The sequence below is a fragment of the Pelobates fuscus genome, chromosome 1 (assembly GCF_036172605.1).
Source record: "Pelobates fuscus isolate aPelFus1 chromosome 1, aPelFus1.pri, whole genome shotgun sequence".
Lineage (NCBI taxonomy): Eukaryota > Metazoa > Chordata > Amphibia > Anura > Pelobatidae > Pelobates > Pelobates fuscus.
In genome coordinates, this window is record NC_086317.1 from 174222161 (window position 1) to 174238874 (window position 16714).

The 16714-nt window shown below is 42.4% G+C and overlaps 1 protein-coding gene across 1 annotated transcript in view; it reads right to left on the reverse strand.

Moving 5' to 3' along the window:
* AATF (apoptosis antagonizing transcription factor) overlaps positions 1 to 6780 on the reverse strand; it is a 156075-nt gene extending 149295 nt beyond the window's left edge. Inside the window, exons 1-3 of the mRNA XM_063444396.1 lie at positions 6662 to 6780; positions 2798 to 2986; positions 1628 to 1936 (exon numbers count right to left, since the gene is read on the reverse strand). Coding sequence (XP_063300466.1) covers positions 1628 to 1936; positions 2798 to 2986; positions 6662 to 6746 — 583 coding nt within the window. The 5' untranslated portion in view covers positions 6747 to 6780. The remainder of the gene's footprint in view (positions 1 to 1627; positions 1937 to 2797; positions 2987 to 6661) is intronic.
* Positions 6781 to 16714: the final 9934 nt, after the last annotated feature.

Here is a 16714-nt window from a genome sequence, read left to right on the forward strand (position 1 = left end):
ATACAAACAATCTGCATTATACACACACGCATACAAACACACACTGCATTATATATACACACACACACTCATACAAACACACTCTGCATTATATACGCACACTCTGTGTGTATATAATGCAGAGTGTGTGTGTGTGTGTATACATAATGCAGATTGTGTGTGGCAATTTAAAATCCAATCTGCTAAAATCGTCTTTAACAGGCAATATCTTCCAGGGGCCATGGTCTTAAAGGGGCATTGTTCTCCAAAGTCACAATGTGCCCACCGACGGTTCTTAAAGGGCCATACACAGTCCGATAAAAGTCCATAAGCCCAAATGCTGATTTAAGAGGGTACAATCTCCCCGGGGCCATAGTTGCAGGGGAGGAGGCCGGCAAGCAGGCCTCTCCAGGACAAAGTGGCAATGGGCACTTCGTCACACCTCCTTTTGTCCTCTTTTTATTACAGGCCTACTCGTACGTTGGTTTCGGCACACCTCAACCAACTTTGCATCTTCTGATACTTTCCATAACCTATTAGAAATTCCGAGCACACACAAATGATATATTTTTTTTTAGCCTATAGTGCGAGTTAACGGTCTCATCCACAGCTAAAGCTTTTGAATAAGACAGCTGTCTCAAAGTGATGTATGTTTCTTTAATTGGACATCACAACTGGCCGAGTCACTTCCTAGTCTTGGCAAAGCTCATTAAAGAAAGAAGGCTTGAATATTGACAGGATCTTCAAAATGAGAATATCTGTGTTTATATATTATTAAAGGGCACCTGTAAATACCCATGTTTTTTTAATATTATGTTGACCTATTTCTAGATTTAACAAATATGTTTTTGTGAGGTGTGAACATTTAAATTAATATAGAAATCCACAATTCCTGCTTTCTGTCAATCACATTTGTAAGCTCCATTCTTTGCACCTAAGCATTCAGCAGAGACGGCATACAGAGGAAGTGCTCAAGGTAATCAAAGGTGCCATTGTGTGCCAATTCCCTCAACCCACTCCTTTCACACCCATCGCTGTCTGATGAAAACACTGGGTCATAATGAGGGTACCCTCATATTCATCTTACAATGTATCTGCGGTACATCCACCTATAAGACGACCATGAGAACCGTTCTATTCTCCTCACCAGATGAACAGTGGGTTTTATTTATTTATAATACCGTAGTCTGTTTAGTTGGGGAGCAAGTCTCTGAATTTATGGCACAGACTTGGCTGTTGATGAACAGTTCCTTGCAAAGAAACGGTTTACGTAAGGGCAAAAATAAATTGCAAGTTTGTCCAAAAAAAAAAAAAAAGTTTTTTTTTTTTGTTTTAATGAAATATTTACCAGGAAGGATGCTTTGAGATTTTTCTCTTTTTAAACAATGGCCTGTAATGGACACCTAAAAAAACCTTGTACGTGCCAATTGGATATCTAGGGAACAACCTTAATCTTTTTGTCACTGTAGCAAAATCCTGTGAGATGTTATCAAAAAAAAGGACTGGTTTATTGATTTTTAAATTACGGCATTGACTGAATCGTATGTCACCAAAAATATTTAAGCAGATTAAAAAACAAAATCCCTATGCCTTCAATATGCACACGGTAGACAGTAATAAAAAGTTAAAGAAAAACCCAAAGCCATACCTATTTGGTTACGTATAGACCGCCCCTTTTCAACATCCTTGGAGAGCTTTCCTTTAGGAATAGTCAATACACCATCATCTTCTTCAAAGTCATGTTTTTGTAATTTTTCATTAAACTCCTCTTCATCATCATCACTTTGTTCACCGTGATCATCACTTTCTTCCACTTCACTGTCATCACCTGCTTCATCTTCTGTTACTTCCTTCATCATCTCATCGTCGTCATCATAATCATCACTCCTTTGTCGTTCATCAATGTACCCAGCCTCATCATCATCATCATCATCATCATCATCATCATCTTGTGATGCTAAGTCTACCAACAAGCAATACAATTTGATCAGTTATAGCATAATGATGTTCATATCTTAGTAATAAAATGTACAAACCTTCTGAATACAGCATATTGTAATTGCCTACATGGATACTTGGTTAAAATTATCCCTTTCATTGTTTATGTACATGTACATGAAATATAAAGCAGAACCATACTTCTGTGTCCTGCTCTAGATTTCATATAGATATTCCTTTGAGGATCCACACTTGTTATATATAAAAAAAAAAAAAAAAAGGACCGCCATACATCCCAAAGCGGGGATTGTTCTGTCCAAGCCTAAATCCCAGAGCTGTCTAAAGCTCAATTCAATGTAAGTGGTTCTCCACATCCATTCTTGTCCTAATACTTAGATATACTCCACTATTGGACTTCTTTGTTTTTGTCTTGCATATCTACCAATTTGGAGTGTAACTACCAACAAATTATTTTAAAACCAGCTACACTTAAAGGACTTAATATAGTGGATCTAGTGTGGTGATAGAGTTTAATGTAGTGGTTCTGGGGTCTATAATCCCTACAGGCTTTTCAGAGAAAAGGCAGGGTTTACATTGGTGCCTAGGAATACTTCTAGTGGCAGTCACTCAGATGGTCACTAGAGGTGCTTCCTAGTCCAGTGCTGCAGCGTGCAGCACTGGCATTCAGAGTCGCTGAACCCATAGAGATGTATTGACATGGATTCAATGCATCTCTATGAGGAAATGCTGATTGGAACAATAGTGTTCCTTTAAAGCTTAGCTTTTGTAAGTAAACTAGAAAATAAGCAAATATAAAATTAAACTATACAAAATGTTATTTCATCAACAAAATCCTTATATGTAAATCTAAAATGCTTACCAGAATCTTCAGAGAAAGAAGTCTCTCCCAATTCTGCTTTCAAGATCTTTCGAGATGTAGCTTTTCCTGAGTAACGTTTATCTGTATCAGACAGATACACTGAAGTCCTTTTCCTAAGATTCCCAGTCACTACATGCTCATCTTCAGGTTCACCTTCATCAAACGTGTCAATTACTCTAGCAACAGTGGCTGCAAATAAAAGACACGTTATATTATATTGTGAATGTTTCATGGTCAAAAGGCATAGCTGATGTCATATTATTTACTGTTCACAAAACATATTGATTAAGGGTGGCACTAAATAAAAAGCGGAGACGAATTGCTAACAAAACCATTATCCTTTTGATTCTAACAAGCATTCTTCTGACTTAATGCACTGGCATTTTCTCACTATACTTATCTGTAAACAGCAGATCTAAAAAACAGCCAGAGGGGCAACAGGGTTATGGCAACCATGGTGACTCTAGCGGCTGAATAGGGGGCCTTGATCGGACTCCTTGACTAGGGAGGCGGCAGTCTCAGTGATGGGTGCTCCACAGTCATACATGTTAGTACTACACTATATTATCTCACCCACTTATCCTTTTTTTCCCCCTCTCTCCCATTCTCTATTATTTCTCTCTCAATATGCGTATCTATTCCTCTTAGCACTATAAAATTGGCTAGGAGGGTCACAGGTAGTAGTGGATTTAGGAACTAGACAACAACAGTGTATCAATAGCATGTATTCCATGACCAAGCGGATATGTCAACTGTACAGAAGTTATGTCATAAAGATATGATGGTCAGACACTAATCCCAATCTTGTATCCACTCTGCATATGAATAACAGCCAGTAGCGCCAGTGGGGGCTCGGGAGGGAGGATACTAGGGTTTTTATTTTATTTTTATAACAGTGAGCAGCTACGGAATGAAATTCCAATCCAAACAAAGTCCCAAATTGCATCCTAACCCGAATAGAGAAACTGTTCTCATTCTGTTGGGACGAAATTTGGTAGTTTCGCAGGCGTTCTGCCTAAAATGACAGGATGTTCGGGAATACTGACAAGAAGCATTGCAAGATCACGGAGGAAAGGTATGAATTGTGGGGAAATTTCCGACAAGAGATGGTCAGGCGTAGGAAACCTCCATAAGACAAATAGTCCCTACTTTTGTCTTAAGATTTAAAGCAAACTAGTGCAGACAGGAAGAAATGAAGAACAGATCCTGAGAGAGGTAGAGAAGAAGAATCGATTGGGGAAAGGTTCAGCATGACAGTGCCGCTTTAATTTAGAATTTCTTATTTCCTGCTCCTACATATAATTAAAGTTCAGTTTACAGAGCAGAAGAAAAGAAACACACATTTAAATTAAGTTACATTTGATTGAAAATAAAACCATTTTGTTTTCATGAAAGCTGCGTCAGTCACAGCCAGTGGAGGTGTGGCTGTGATGTATAAACAGAAACAAAGTGATTAAACTGCTAAATGGCAGTGAATTGTGCAGTGAGACTGCAAGGGCATGATCTATACACAAAAACTGCTTAAGATAAAAATGTGTTTTGGTAACTATTGTGGCCTTTTAATGTTATTTTTCACCAGCTGACCGCCACTAACGTTTGCTCGCAAAGATACTGAACACTCACAGATTAACCGATTGCAAGTAAAGCACTGAAACACCTGCAATGTAAGTTGCTACCATATCAATCACACCCCAAGCAGGTGTACTTGTCAAGGTATCTTTAGTTGTGTTCTCCTAAGGGGGCCCACATAGGGTTCTGGAAGGACTCCATGGTCGATCTCAAGTCTCTGAACTGTCTTTTCTGATTTTGATTCATCTACACTTGATTATTCTTTTTTTTTGTACCACTGACCTGGCTTTTGTCTCTTAATTTCTGACTCCCATATTATCTGGCTTGTCTCTGTCCATTACCTATAGCCTGGCCAATCTAAGGGCCAGTAAAATTATATTTTCTGTTTCGGGTTACATTCTGTGTGCTGGGTAATTCTATCGTGATAGTTTCTCGCCCTCTGATTGGCCTTAGCAAGAGATAGTGACTGTATAGAATGTATTAAACTGAATTTTTGCAATGCCAGATACAGGTCTATGTAAAATGTTTATTTAGAAATTTCCATTTCTTTAAAAATATTGAATTAATAGCAGTTTGATATAGTTGAACGTGCTTTAAAATGTGCATATCAAAATAAATAAGACCTACTTCTTTTTAGTCCCACGGTGTTCTAATCGCACCATGACTACCACTGTTCATCTTGCTGAGATTATTATTACTGAAGATCCCAGCCAATGCTTCTCTATGGGGAAGTATTGGGGGCTAGTGCAAAACAGTGCAATAGTGAGAAGTGTTTTTTATTTGTTATTATACCTTGGCAAAACAGTGCAATAAGTTTTATGGATGAATACATTAAGAACAATCAAACATACACAATAGTTCCTCTCAGATTGCACTTTGTTCACGGATCAAACATTTGAAAAAAAATTTAGACAAATGTTCTACCCCCTCTAAATAAGTCAGGTCTTGAGCCAAGTTGCCATGGCGACTATGAATTTTGTCCTGGTGCCTCGGTGTTTGTCAGCCCGGGGGAGAGTGGAGGCGACTGGCCAGGGGTAGGTGGAGCTGGGCAGCAAGGGATCAGAAATATTCCTGCAGTTCTTGTTCTGATTTCTCTAGCTCTCACTGCTGTGATGTCAAACTACATCAGTAAGCAGAGGAAGAAGAACTTGAAGAATACAAAAGCCCTACTCTAGTGTTCCCAAAGGTAGGCAGGCTGGGTTAAAAAAAAAAAAATTAAAAATGTGAGTGCGTGAGAAAATGTGTGTGTCTCTGAGTGGGTGTCTGTGCGTATGCGTGAGTTTGTCTGTTTACGTTACAGACACGCCTCGATCACATGGTAATGGTGTTTTTACTAATCTTTTTTTCCCCACTCCATGCCGGTCTTGCCATGATGAGCTCAGGCAAGCCAATGCTTTCCCATATAAGAGCATTGTGAGGCTATTGTGAATGCTCGACAAAACGCTGTGCTGCGCCAATCAGCATCTTCTTTGAATTAATGCACCTATACAGGGAACATTAAGTATCCAAGCAGAGCGTGGAGACACTGAATGCAGGACTAGGAATCACCTCTTTAGGCCATCTGAGTGACTGTCACTAGATGTGTTACTAGGCAGCACTGTAAACACTGCCATTTCTCTGAAAAGGCTGTGTTTATATTGAAAACCCTACAGGGACAGCATATAAATTTCAGAAATCTGCACTTTTGGTAAAATAATAAAAAACATTTAAAAAATGACATGCTCTTCATATATAAAGCATTTCAGCATGCCAAAATACTTTAGTTGCCTGAAGTACCGCTTTAAAGCCCTGAAGGCATTTTAAGAGAATGCAGCGCTGAAAGTTTAGGGACAATATGAAAGCAAACATACCTTCTATACACCATAATCACTATAACAAGCTTAGCGTTTGGCTTGTTCCTCTAGGTAAGATGCCTAGCATTAGAACGTTCATTCATAATGAATATTAACAATTACATAACAACAGGTGTCAGTCAAGGGCTTAAATTGCCATGAAAATGACTTCGGTCATGAAGGCATTCAAGAGACTCCATAAAATTGTATCACAAATGTTAACATTCTGTTTGCACCAAGGTTCAATACCTCCCAAGACAGACTCGAGCTTCACAAAGCCAATAAATGAACATACTGACATAAAATAGCAACAACGTGGCTTCAGTTATCCATTAGAAACACGTGTGTGGACTCCACAGGGTAAACACGTGGTTAATGATGCCAGCATTCAAACAGTGGATTTAATTTCCAGACACGCCTTTCCCTGACATGTCCCATAGCCCAAAACCGAGTCCACTAATACCTTCATCCTGATCGTCTTCGGGGTCATAAAGGGTCGGTTTGGGGTTTAATAGGCTCTCCAGCTGCTGAGCTATGGGGGCCGCCATCTTCAAACAAGTAGCAACAAGGTCTTCTGGTGACGTCACGGGGCCATGTGACTTTAGGCGGTCACATGGAACAGGAAGTAGCTGGGAGATTGAGTTCCATTTGTCACATGTGACCTGGCTGCAGTAGGATAGCAGGAGTAACCCAGAAACATAGATACTGACACATTGCACAGTGTATTATTAGCACGACTCTCGGCAGAGGGAAAGAGTGTTTCTAGTCTGAGCTCAATACGACATTGGGGTTTATTCACTAAATTGCCCTTTATTGAAATCCGAACTGCAAAAAGTTGAAGAGTTTACCAAATCAGTTATTTTTTGTCTACGTTTTGCAAATATTTATATCCCCTACAATTTTGTGTTAGGACCACTCTAGGCACCCAGACCACTTCAGCTTAATGAAGTGGTCTGGGTGCCAGGTCCTTCTAGGGTTAACCCATTTTTTCATAAACATAGCAGTTTCAGAGAAACTGCTATGTTTATGAATGGGTTAAGCCTTCCCCCTATGTCCTCTAGTGACTGTCTCATTGACAGCCGCTAGAGGCGCTTGCGTGCTTCTCACTGTGATTTTCACAGTGAGAGCACGCCAGCGTCCATAGGAAAGCATTGTGAATGCTTTCCTATGTGACCGGCTGAATGCGCGCGCAGCTCTTGCCACGCGTGCGCATTCAGCCGACGGGGAGGAGAGCAGGAGGAGAACTCTCCGCCCAGCGCTGGAAAAAGGTAAGTTTTTACCCCTTTCCAGAGCCGGGCGGGAGGGGGTCCCTGAGGGTGGGGGCACCCTCAGGGCACTCTAGTGCCAGGAAAACGAGTATGCTTTCCTGGCACTAGAGTGGTCCTTTAATACATATTTTCAGTCTGTGAAAATGTATTTTACTGTACGTCCACATCACAGTATAACGTTTGATATTTATCAATATGTTAACAGTTGCTCCAAGCACAATAACCATAGCAGTGCTCTATGGCACCACTACATCAGCCAGAGAGCCAGGTAAGGTGGGGAGCGGTGTCTGGCAGACCCCAGGTAAGAGGTCAAACTGGTTTGACTACATGGGATGATGCACTCCTGGCCCCAAAACCACAATAGTGTGCAGTAGTGGTTATGGTGCTTAGAGTGTTATTTTCATAATTTTAAAAGGATTCAAATTTCACTGGTCCTATTCTTCCAAGCATTGGTCTGGTGAAATAGGGTCCTATTACTTTTGTTTAACGTTTAAAATTTTCAGTAGGAGAGTTATCAACACTTTAACCCCTTAAGGACACATGACATGTGTGGCATGTCATGATTCCCTTTTATTCCAGAAGTTTGGTCCTTAAGGGGTTAACAGACCCATCAGACACGTAAAAAAATCAAAATCAGGATGGGTGGGCTGGCTTTCTAGGCAATTGACCCCCACAATGAGCAGGTCTGTCCAGGAAGAGAAGGGGCTGACATCACGCAAACCAGATTGACCGCCTTCCAGCCATCCACCTACTTGCAGGACTCTGCAGAGAGCACTTCTGAAACAATCTCTCCATTGTCTTATTGCCTGCTGCATAGCATGAGATAATGTAATGTAGCGCTCATGCTCTGTGCTTGAGTACAGTTCCCTCCTGTCCCCAGATCTAGGACACCGGGGAGCTAAATTCAGTCTTCAGGACAGAACTTCAAAACTGTGACTGTTTTTATAGCCCTGCAAAAGGACTTTTCAGTTTTGAATTAGTGTATCTCAACGGGAAAAATTCAACACACTGAATGTAGTGATGCCCCAGAAAGACCCTTAAGTGGCCGTCTGAGTAGTGGCCACTAGAGGTGTAACTTGTCAGTAATGTAAATACTGCCTTTTCTCTGAAAATCACATTCAACTACATTAAAATGCATGCAGGGACTGACTATACTTACCAGAACCACTACATTAAGCTGTAGTTGTTCTGGTGACTATAGTGCCCCTTAAACTGGTCATAGTGTTATAGTGTCTCTTATTAAACATATAATGACAATGATATCAGTGAAAGTGCAGTTTTTGTGTGATAAACGCACAAAATAAATATATGAACACTAACTTTGGCCAGGGCTTGTGACTAAGTGGCTACTAAAAAGACTGGGCATACCCCATTTTGAATGCCCTTTGTTGTCTACTTTTGCAAAGGGTATGCCATGATGGGAGTAATTCCTTGGTTTCCATATGGTTTCAAAGGCAATATTGGCCCTGCAAACCAATCAGGCAAAACTGAAATGGGCAAGTCCTATATTTGACCCTGTAACTTTCAAATACTCCATAAAATCTCTAGGTCCAGCAAACCAATCTGGCATATTTTAATGCGTAAAAATTGAAATGGGCAAGCCATATTTTTGACCCTGTAACTTTTCAAAACCCCATAAAATCTCCAAATGGGGGGTGCTGTTGTATTCGTGTGACATTTCTGAACACAAATATGTGTTTTACAGTGGTAAATGTATAATGATGATGATATCATTGGTGAATGGGCAGTTTTTTTGTGTAAAATGCAAAAAGAAAATATAAACACTAACTTTGGCCAAAGGTTGTGACTAAGTGGCTACTAAAAAAGGCTATACATACCCAATTTTGAATACCCTGGGTTGTCTACTTGTGCAAATTGTTTGCCATAATATAAGTCATTTTCATTTCTGGGCTGCCATAAGGTCTCAAATGCAACATTGACACAGCAAAGCAATCTAGCAAAGCAATCTAGCAAATAACTACATGGGCAAGCTCTTTATTTGACCCTGTAACTTTCCAAAACACTATAAAACCTGTAACTTCCCAAAACACCATAATATATGTACATGGGAACATTGTTTTACTAGTAGGACATCATAGCATACAAATATGTGTATTTTATTGCAGTAAAAGCTAATAGTATTATGACATTATTATGATATTCACAGTTAATATGCCATGCAGAACTTGGAAAATAACAAAATGTATTCATTTCTCAGACTTTTTTAGATTTTGTTTGTATTAAATTAAGTTTCATATATAAATAATATAAATTATAAAATATAAATTTGATGTGAAATGAATGCCCTATTTCTCCTGAACAAATTGATATATAATAAGTGTAGGTTCACTTAATAGGAAAGTGGTAAATTATGATTGAACGGATATATAGCTCAAATTCTAGGTTTTGTTTTGGTTTTGGTCACAACTTTGAGCGCAGGGGAGCTGATTCAGTTGTATCTTAGAGTCGGTGTGACATTGATTCCAAATTCTCCCAGTCTACCCTTGTTGCACAGCTCAAGGACAAGTGAGTGCCAGTGACCTACACTAAATGGCCATCCAAATGCATTATTGTATTCCTGTGTTTTGGCCTTATCTATTTTTAATGGGATACATTCAAAACATTAATGGCATACATTCAAACATTGCTAGTACAATGGGCTGTATGTTATGAAGAGTTAAGTTAATTAAACTATGGCACTGTCATAGGATGTTGTCAAGAATAGATACCGAACATGCATTCAATGATGCAGGCAGAACCCTATAAAGACAAATAGTGTGTTATTGGACCGGTGAGTGGTCGGGCTTAAAGTATGAGGGAATTATAGTTTATAGAATAATCAAATAAAAGCCTATGTAATACTTGTGAAAATGTTATTTGGAACTCAACTGCAGGTGAATTAAGCTATTCGATACTGTCACTTTAAGAAAATAACATTTATTGAAATAAAGCAATTTTGCTTTGGTAATCTTGCAGGTAATTGCTTCAATCTGAATAACGTTTTGGCAAAAGAAATTAAATAAGGAAACACCTTAATTAGCAACATATAATAAAGTTCTTTAACTTCAGCAAATAATAACGCAAGCTAATTCTTCTTAGCAACTGAAACAGAGTCCTTTAGGTTCTGGCAGAAATTAATGAATGGGTCTTGTTAGGAGATGAGTACCTGAATCCCAAAGGGCAGACAATTATATTCCATCTTATCCTTACCAAATACTTCAGGTGCAAACCTATTAATAATCCCAAGAACTGGAGAACTTATTTTGCTTACTGTGAATGATGTGCATTGAAATCCTTTCAAGGATTGATGAGGGTTATGGTTCTTTGAAGTATATAGAGGAAGTGGTGTCTGTTCCGAAGTCTGGGAGTGGAGAGATCAGCGTTGTCAGAAGTAAGCCAGAGGGTTCGGTACACAAAGAAGACCGCGTTGTCAAGAGCAAGCGAGAGGGTTTGGTACACAAAGAAGACAGAGTTGTCAGGAGCAAGACAGAGGGTTTGGTACACAGAGAAGACAGCATTGTCAGGAGCAAGCCTGAGGGTTCAGTATACAGAGAAGGCAGTGTTGTCAGGAGCAAGCCAGAAAGTTCGGTACACAGAGAACACAGTGTTGTCAGGAGCAAGCCAGAGGGTTCGGTACACAGAGAAGACAGTGTTGTCAGGAGTAAGCCGAAAGGTTCGGTACACGGAGAAACTGGAAGTAAAGCTCAGGCGGCAATCTGCATTAAAGTAGCAAGTGTCTGAGAGCACAAATTGATTGAGCAATCTTGATTAGTTCGTGGCTTCCTTTTCAAAGGGAAGCGTGTGACATCAGACGCATGGGGGGAGTCAGATCGGCAAAACCCGGAAGTCGTACGGGTAATGCCGATCGGAAAGGAAGATATGGGGGAATCCTGACAGCCTAGGCCAGGGATTGATGAAAAACGGATCAACGTGAAAAAAACTGAGCCAAGGGTCAGGGATTCTAGAATACAGAGTAAACTGTTAAACAAAGTCAAGTCAAATACCAGATATACACAGAGAATCAAGGAACACACTCACAAGCCACTAAAACCACAACAGTGCCAGGAAGAGAGATAATAAGGGCTTTCCTATATAGACTCATGTGGCCTCTTATTAGTTCGCCAAAACGAATGCAAACCGTATTGTGTAGACATTGTTTATTGTCTAGGTGCCTACACAAGACGTAGACTGCAATGTGGAATAATGTGAATTGGGACGGAATTTTCTGCATCATTATTGATGTTGGATCAATTTCTAAAGTCTTCATGTTTGGCTGGATGGTGCCGTAACAGGAAGGAGTGCCCAGAAACCTCAGAGGACACCTAGAACGTGGAGGTATAACAATACCACCCTCCTGCAGGAAGACCCACTGGGTGGCAACTAACAAGTCAGGGAGCATGACTTTAGGAGCAGGCAACCAGATACACTCCTCAGAGCTGTACTCAATCCAATGTATTAAATATTGAAGAGAACCACAGGACATTCTGGAATCAACAATTTCTTGCACATCATAATCCTTATGACCATGAACCAAAACAGACACAGGAGGAGAGCGAGGCTTAGTATATCTTCAGTAAATCAAAGGCTTGGAAAGTGATGTGTGAATCAATTTCAAAGATTTTCTGGTAGTTCCAATGCATAGGAGGCTGGATTAACGTTATGCAACTTTCTGTAAGAACTTATTTACGTAATTTACTTAGGAGGCAATTTCATGGAGACACAGAGACGTAGGCTTCAATGGATAGTCAAACCTTATCACCTACTTGTTAAATAAGAGCAGCCGTACAATGTCTATCAGTCCACTTCTTTTGAGTAAGTAAGCTTCTCTCTAAGATGGCTTGGATCTGTTTCCAGGTGTTTCTCAGTTCAGCCAAATGTGTATCGAGGACTGGCATTCCCTTGCTACAGAAAGCAGTTGGAAACATGTTAGGATGTAGGCCATTTGTGAGGGAGAAGAGACTGTGACCAGATGCTCAGCCAATACATATACACTACACTCAGAGACCCAGCAAATCAATCCATGAGCAAAAAAAATCCTTATGCAGATTTGTTAAAAATATTACATGGCGTATTTCATAAAAAAAAAAAAAAGGTAGCAGGGACATATTTGTATGAAAAAAATCCTTGCACCGGATAGAAGGGGGAGGAAAAACAATATAAAGATACACTGAACTCGTTTCACGTCTTCTAGGGCTCATTATCAACATATGATATATGTTGATAAAGCATCCTAGTAGAAGCAAAATGCATTCAGTGTTCCTTTAGTTAAATTTTTTTTTCCTCCCACACCTTTTTTTCGGTGCAGAGATTTTTGCCTTTTGTTGATCAATAGTGATGTCGCGAACACAAAATTTTCGGTTCGCGAACCGCCATTGACTTCAATGGGCAGGCAAATTTTAAAACCCACAGGGACTCTTTCTGGCCACATAAGTGATGGAAAAGTTGTTTCAAGGGGACTAACACCTGGACTGTGGCATGCCGGAGGGGGATCCATGGCAAAACTCCCATGGAAAATGTAATTTTGTCATTTTACACAGCGTGGGAAAATTCCAAAGAACTTTCCCACGCTGTGTAAAATGACACAGAACACTCTGATTGGTTAGATTCCAAGCCCACCAATCAGAGTTCTCTTTGTCATTTTACACAGCGTGGGAAAATTCCAAAGAACTTTCCCACGCTGTGTAAAATGACACAGAGCACTGTGATTGGTGGGCTTGGAATCTAACCAATCAGAGTGATCTGTGGACAGTAGGTCCCCCCCCTCATTATTTTTATGGCCCCCACCCATCGCGCAGGGGTGGGGGCCGGGAGAAGACAGTAGGTCCCCCCCCTCATTATTTTTATGGCCCCCACCCACCGCACAGGGGTGGGGGCGGGGGGAGGACAGTAGGTCCTCCCCCATTGTGATTTATGGCCCCCACCCACCGCGCAGGGGTGGGGGCCGGGGGGAGGACAGTAGGTCCCCCCCTCAATATTTTTATGGCCCCCACCCACCGCGCAGGGGTGGGGGCGGGGGGAGGACAGTAGGTCCTCCCCCCATTGTGATTTATGGCCTCCACCCACCGCACAGGGGTGGGGGCGGGGGGAGGACAGTAGGTCCTCCCCTATTGTGATTTATGGCCCCCACCCACCGCGCAGGGGTGGGGGCCAGGGGGAGGACAGTAGGTCCCCCCCTCAATATTTTTATGGCCCCCACCCACCGCGCAGGGGTGGGGGCGGGGGGAGGACAGTAGGTCCTCCCCCCATTGTGATTTATGGCCTCCACCCACCGCGCAGGGGTGGGGGCCGGGGGGGAAGACAGTAGGTCCCCCCCTCATTATTTTTACAGCCCCCACCCACCGCGCTGGGGTGGGGGCGGGGGGAGGACAGTAGGCCCTCCCCCCATTGTGATTTATGGCCCCCACCCACCGCGCAGTGGTGGGGGCGGGGGGAGGACAGTAGGTCCCACCCTCATTATTTTTTTGGCCCCCAACCACCGCGCAGGGGTGGGGGCGGGGGGAGGACAGTAGGTCCCCCCTCATTATTTTTATGGCCCCCACCCACCACGCAGGGGTGGGGGTGGGGGGAGGACAGTAGGTCCCCCCAGTGTGTATCAGGGTCCCTGAGGACAGGTGTCAATCCATACCTGCCAAGTGACCCTATGTAGGAGGAACAGTCCCTATTCTGCTCTGTGTCAGTGTGTATCAGGGATCCTTAGAATAGGTGTCAATCCATATCTGCCAAGTGACCCTATGTAGGAGGAACAGTCCCTATTCTGCTCTGTGTCAGTGTGTATCAGGGATCCTTAGAATAGGTGTCAATCCATATCTGCCAAGTGACCCTATGTAGGAGGAACAGTCCCTATTCTGCTCTGTATCAGTGTGTATCAGGGATCCTTAGGATAGGTGTCAATCCATATCTGCCAAGTGACCCTATGTAGGGGGAACAGTCCCTATTCTGCTCTGTGTCAGTGTGTATCAGGGATCCTTAGGATAGGTGTCAATCCATATCTGCCAAGTGACCCTATGTAGGGGGAACAGTCCCTATTCTGCTCTGTGTCAGTGTGTATCAAAGATCCTTAGGATAGGTGTCAATCTATATCGGCCAAGTGACCCTATGTAGGGGGAACAGTCCCTATTCTGCTCTGTGTCAGTGTGTATCAGGGATCCTTAGGATAGGTGTCAATCCATATCTGCCAAGTGACCCTATGTAGGGGGAACAGTCCCTATTCTGCTCTGTGTCAGTGTGTATCAGGGATCCTTAGAATAGGTGTCAATCCATATCTGCCAAGTGACCCTATGTAGGAGGAACAGTCCCTATTCTGCTCTGTATCAGTGTGTATCAGGGATCCTTAGGATAGGTGTCAATCCATATCTGCCAAGTGACCCTATGTAGGGGGAACAGTCCCTATTCTGCTCTGTGTCAGTGTGTATCAGGGATCCTTAGGATAGGTGTCAATCCATATCTGCCAAGTGACCCTATGTAGGGGGAACAGTCCCTATTCTGCTCTGTGTCAGTGTGTATCAGGGATCCTTAGGATAGGTGTCAATCCATATCTGCCAAGTGACCCTATGTAGGGGGAACAGTCCCTATTCTGCTCTGTGTCAGTGTGTATCAGGGATCCTTAGGATAGGTGTCAATCCATATCTGCCAAGTGACCCTATGTAGGGGGAACAGTCCCTATTCTGCTCTGTGTCAGTGTGTATCAGGGATCCTTAGGATAGGTGTCAATCCATATCTGCCAAGTGACCCTATGTAGGGGGAACAGTCCCTATTCTGCTCTGTGTCACTGTCTGGGGGGAGTATCTGCAGTAATACAGAGTGTCTGGAGTGAGTATCTGCAGTAACACAGAGTGTCTGGAGGGAGTATCTGCAGTAATACAGAGTGTCTGGAAGGAGTATCTGCAGTAACACAGAGTGTCTGGAGGGAGTATCTGCAGTAACACAGCGTGTCTGGAGGGAGTATCTGCAGTAACACAGAGTGTCTGGAGGGAGTATCTGCAGTAACACAGGGTGTCTGGAGGGAGTATGTGCATTAACACAGAGTGTCTGGAGGGAGTATCTGCAGTAACACAGAGTGTCTGGAGGGAGTATCTGCAGTAACACAGAGTGTCTGGGGGGAGTATCTGCAGTAACACAGGGTGTCTGGAGGGAGTATCTGCAGTAACACAGGGTGTCTGGAGGGAGTATCTGCAGTAACACAGGGTGTCTGGAGGGAGTATCTGCAGTAACACAGAGTGTCTGGAGGGAGTATCTGCAGTAACACAGAGTGTCTGGAGGGAGTATCTGCAGTAACACAGGGTGTCTGGAGGGAGTATCTGCAGTAACACAGGGTGTCTGGAGGGAGTATGTGCAGTAACACAGAGTGTCTGGAGGGAGTATTTGCAGTAATACAGAGTGTCTGGAGGGAGTAACTGCAGTAACACAGAGTGTCTGGGGGGAGTATCTGCAGTAACACAGGGTGTCTGGAGGGAGTATCTGCAATAACACAGGGTGTCTGGAGGGATTATCTGCAGTAACACAGAGTGTCTGGGGGGAGTATCTGCAGTAATACAGAGTGTCTGGGGGGAGTATCTGCTTGTAACATTTATATGCACTGAAAAAAAAATTGAAAAAATAAAATAAAATGGTTGCAGCTTCCGAATGAATCTAAAATTGATGCTGTCCAGTAGGTGGGAGGGTCTGCTATGGAGGGTGTGCTGCTGATTGGCTGGAATGTGTCTGCTGACTGTGAGGTACAGGGTCAAAGTTTACTCAATGATAAAGAATAGGGGGCGGACCGAACATTGCATGTTTTCGCCCGCGGTGGCAGACGCGAACATGCTATGTTCGCCTGGAACTATTCAGCAGCGAACCGTTCGGGACATCACTATTGATCAAAGAAACATTTTCAATTTACCGAATGAACCATTAACATGTAGAGTTTGTAGAACAGTCCTAACATGTTTATGTTGTGTCTGAATGTAAGGTGAATGCAGCAAAATATTGTCAAGATAAATGATAACGTGACTTTAAGTACTCCCTCAAGACATAATTGATAAAATCTTAGAAGATAGCAGGGATGTTACATAACACAAAGCGAATTACAGTGCATTCATTATGTCTACTTTAGGTGTTGAAAGATGTCTTCCACTCATCTGGAGTGCTGAATGTTGCCTACCTCTTTTCTAGGCAACAGCGTTGGGAACCTCCTAAGAGGTGAATAACACACGAGTAGGGAAAAATAGCTGCACAGACCTGTCTTCTATTTCTGGTGTGCTCAGCAACAG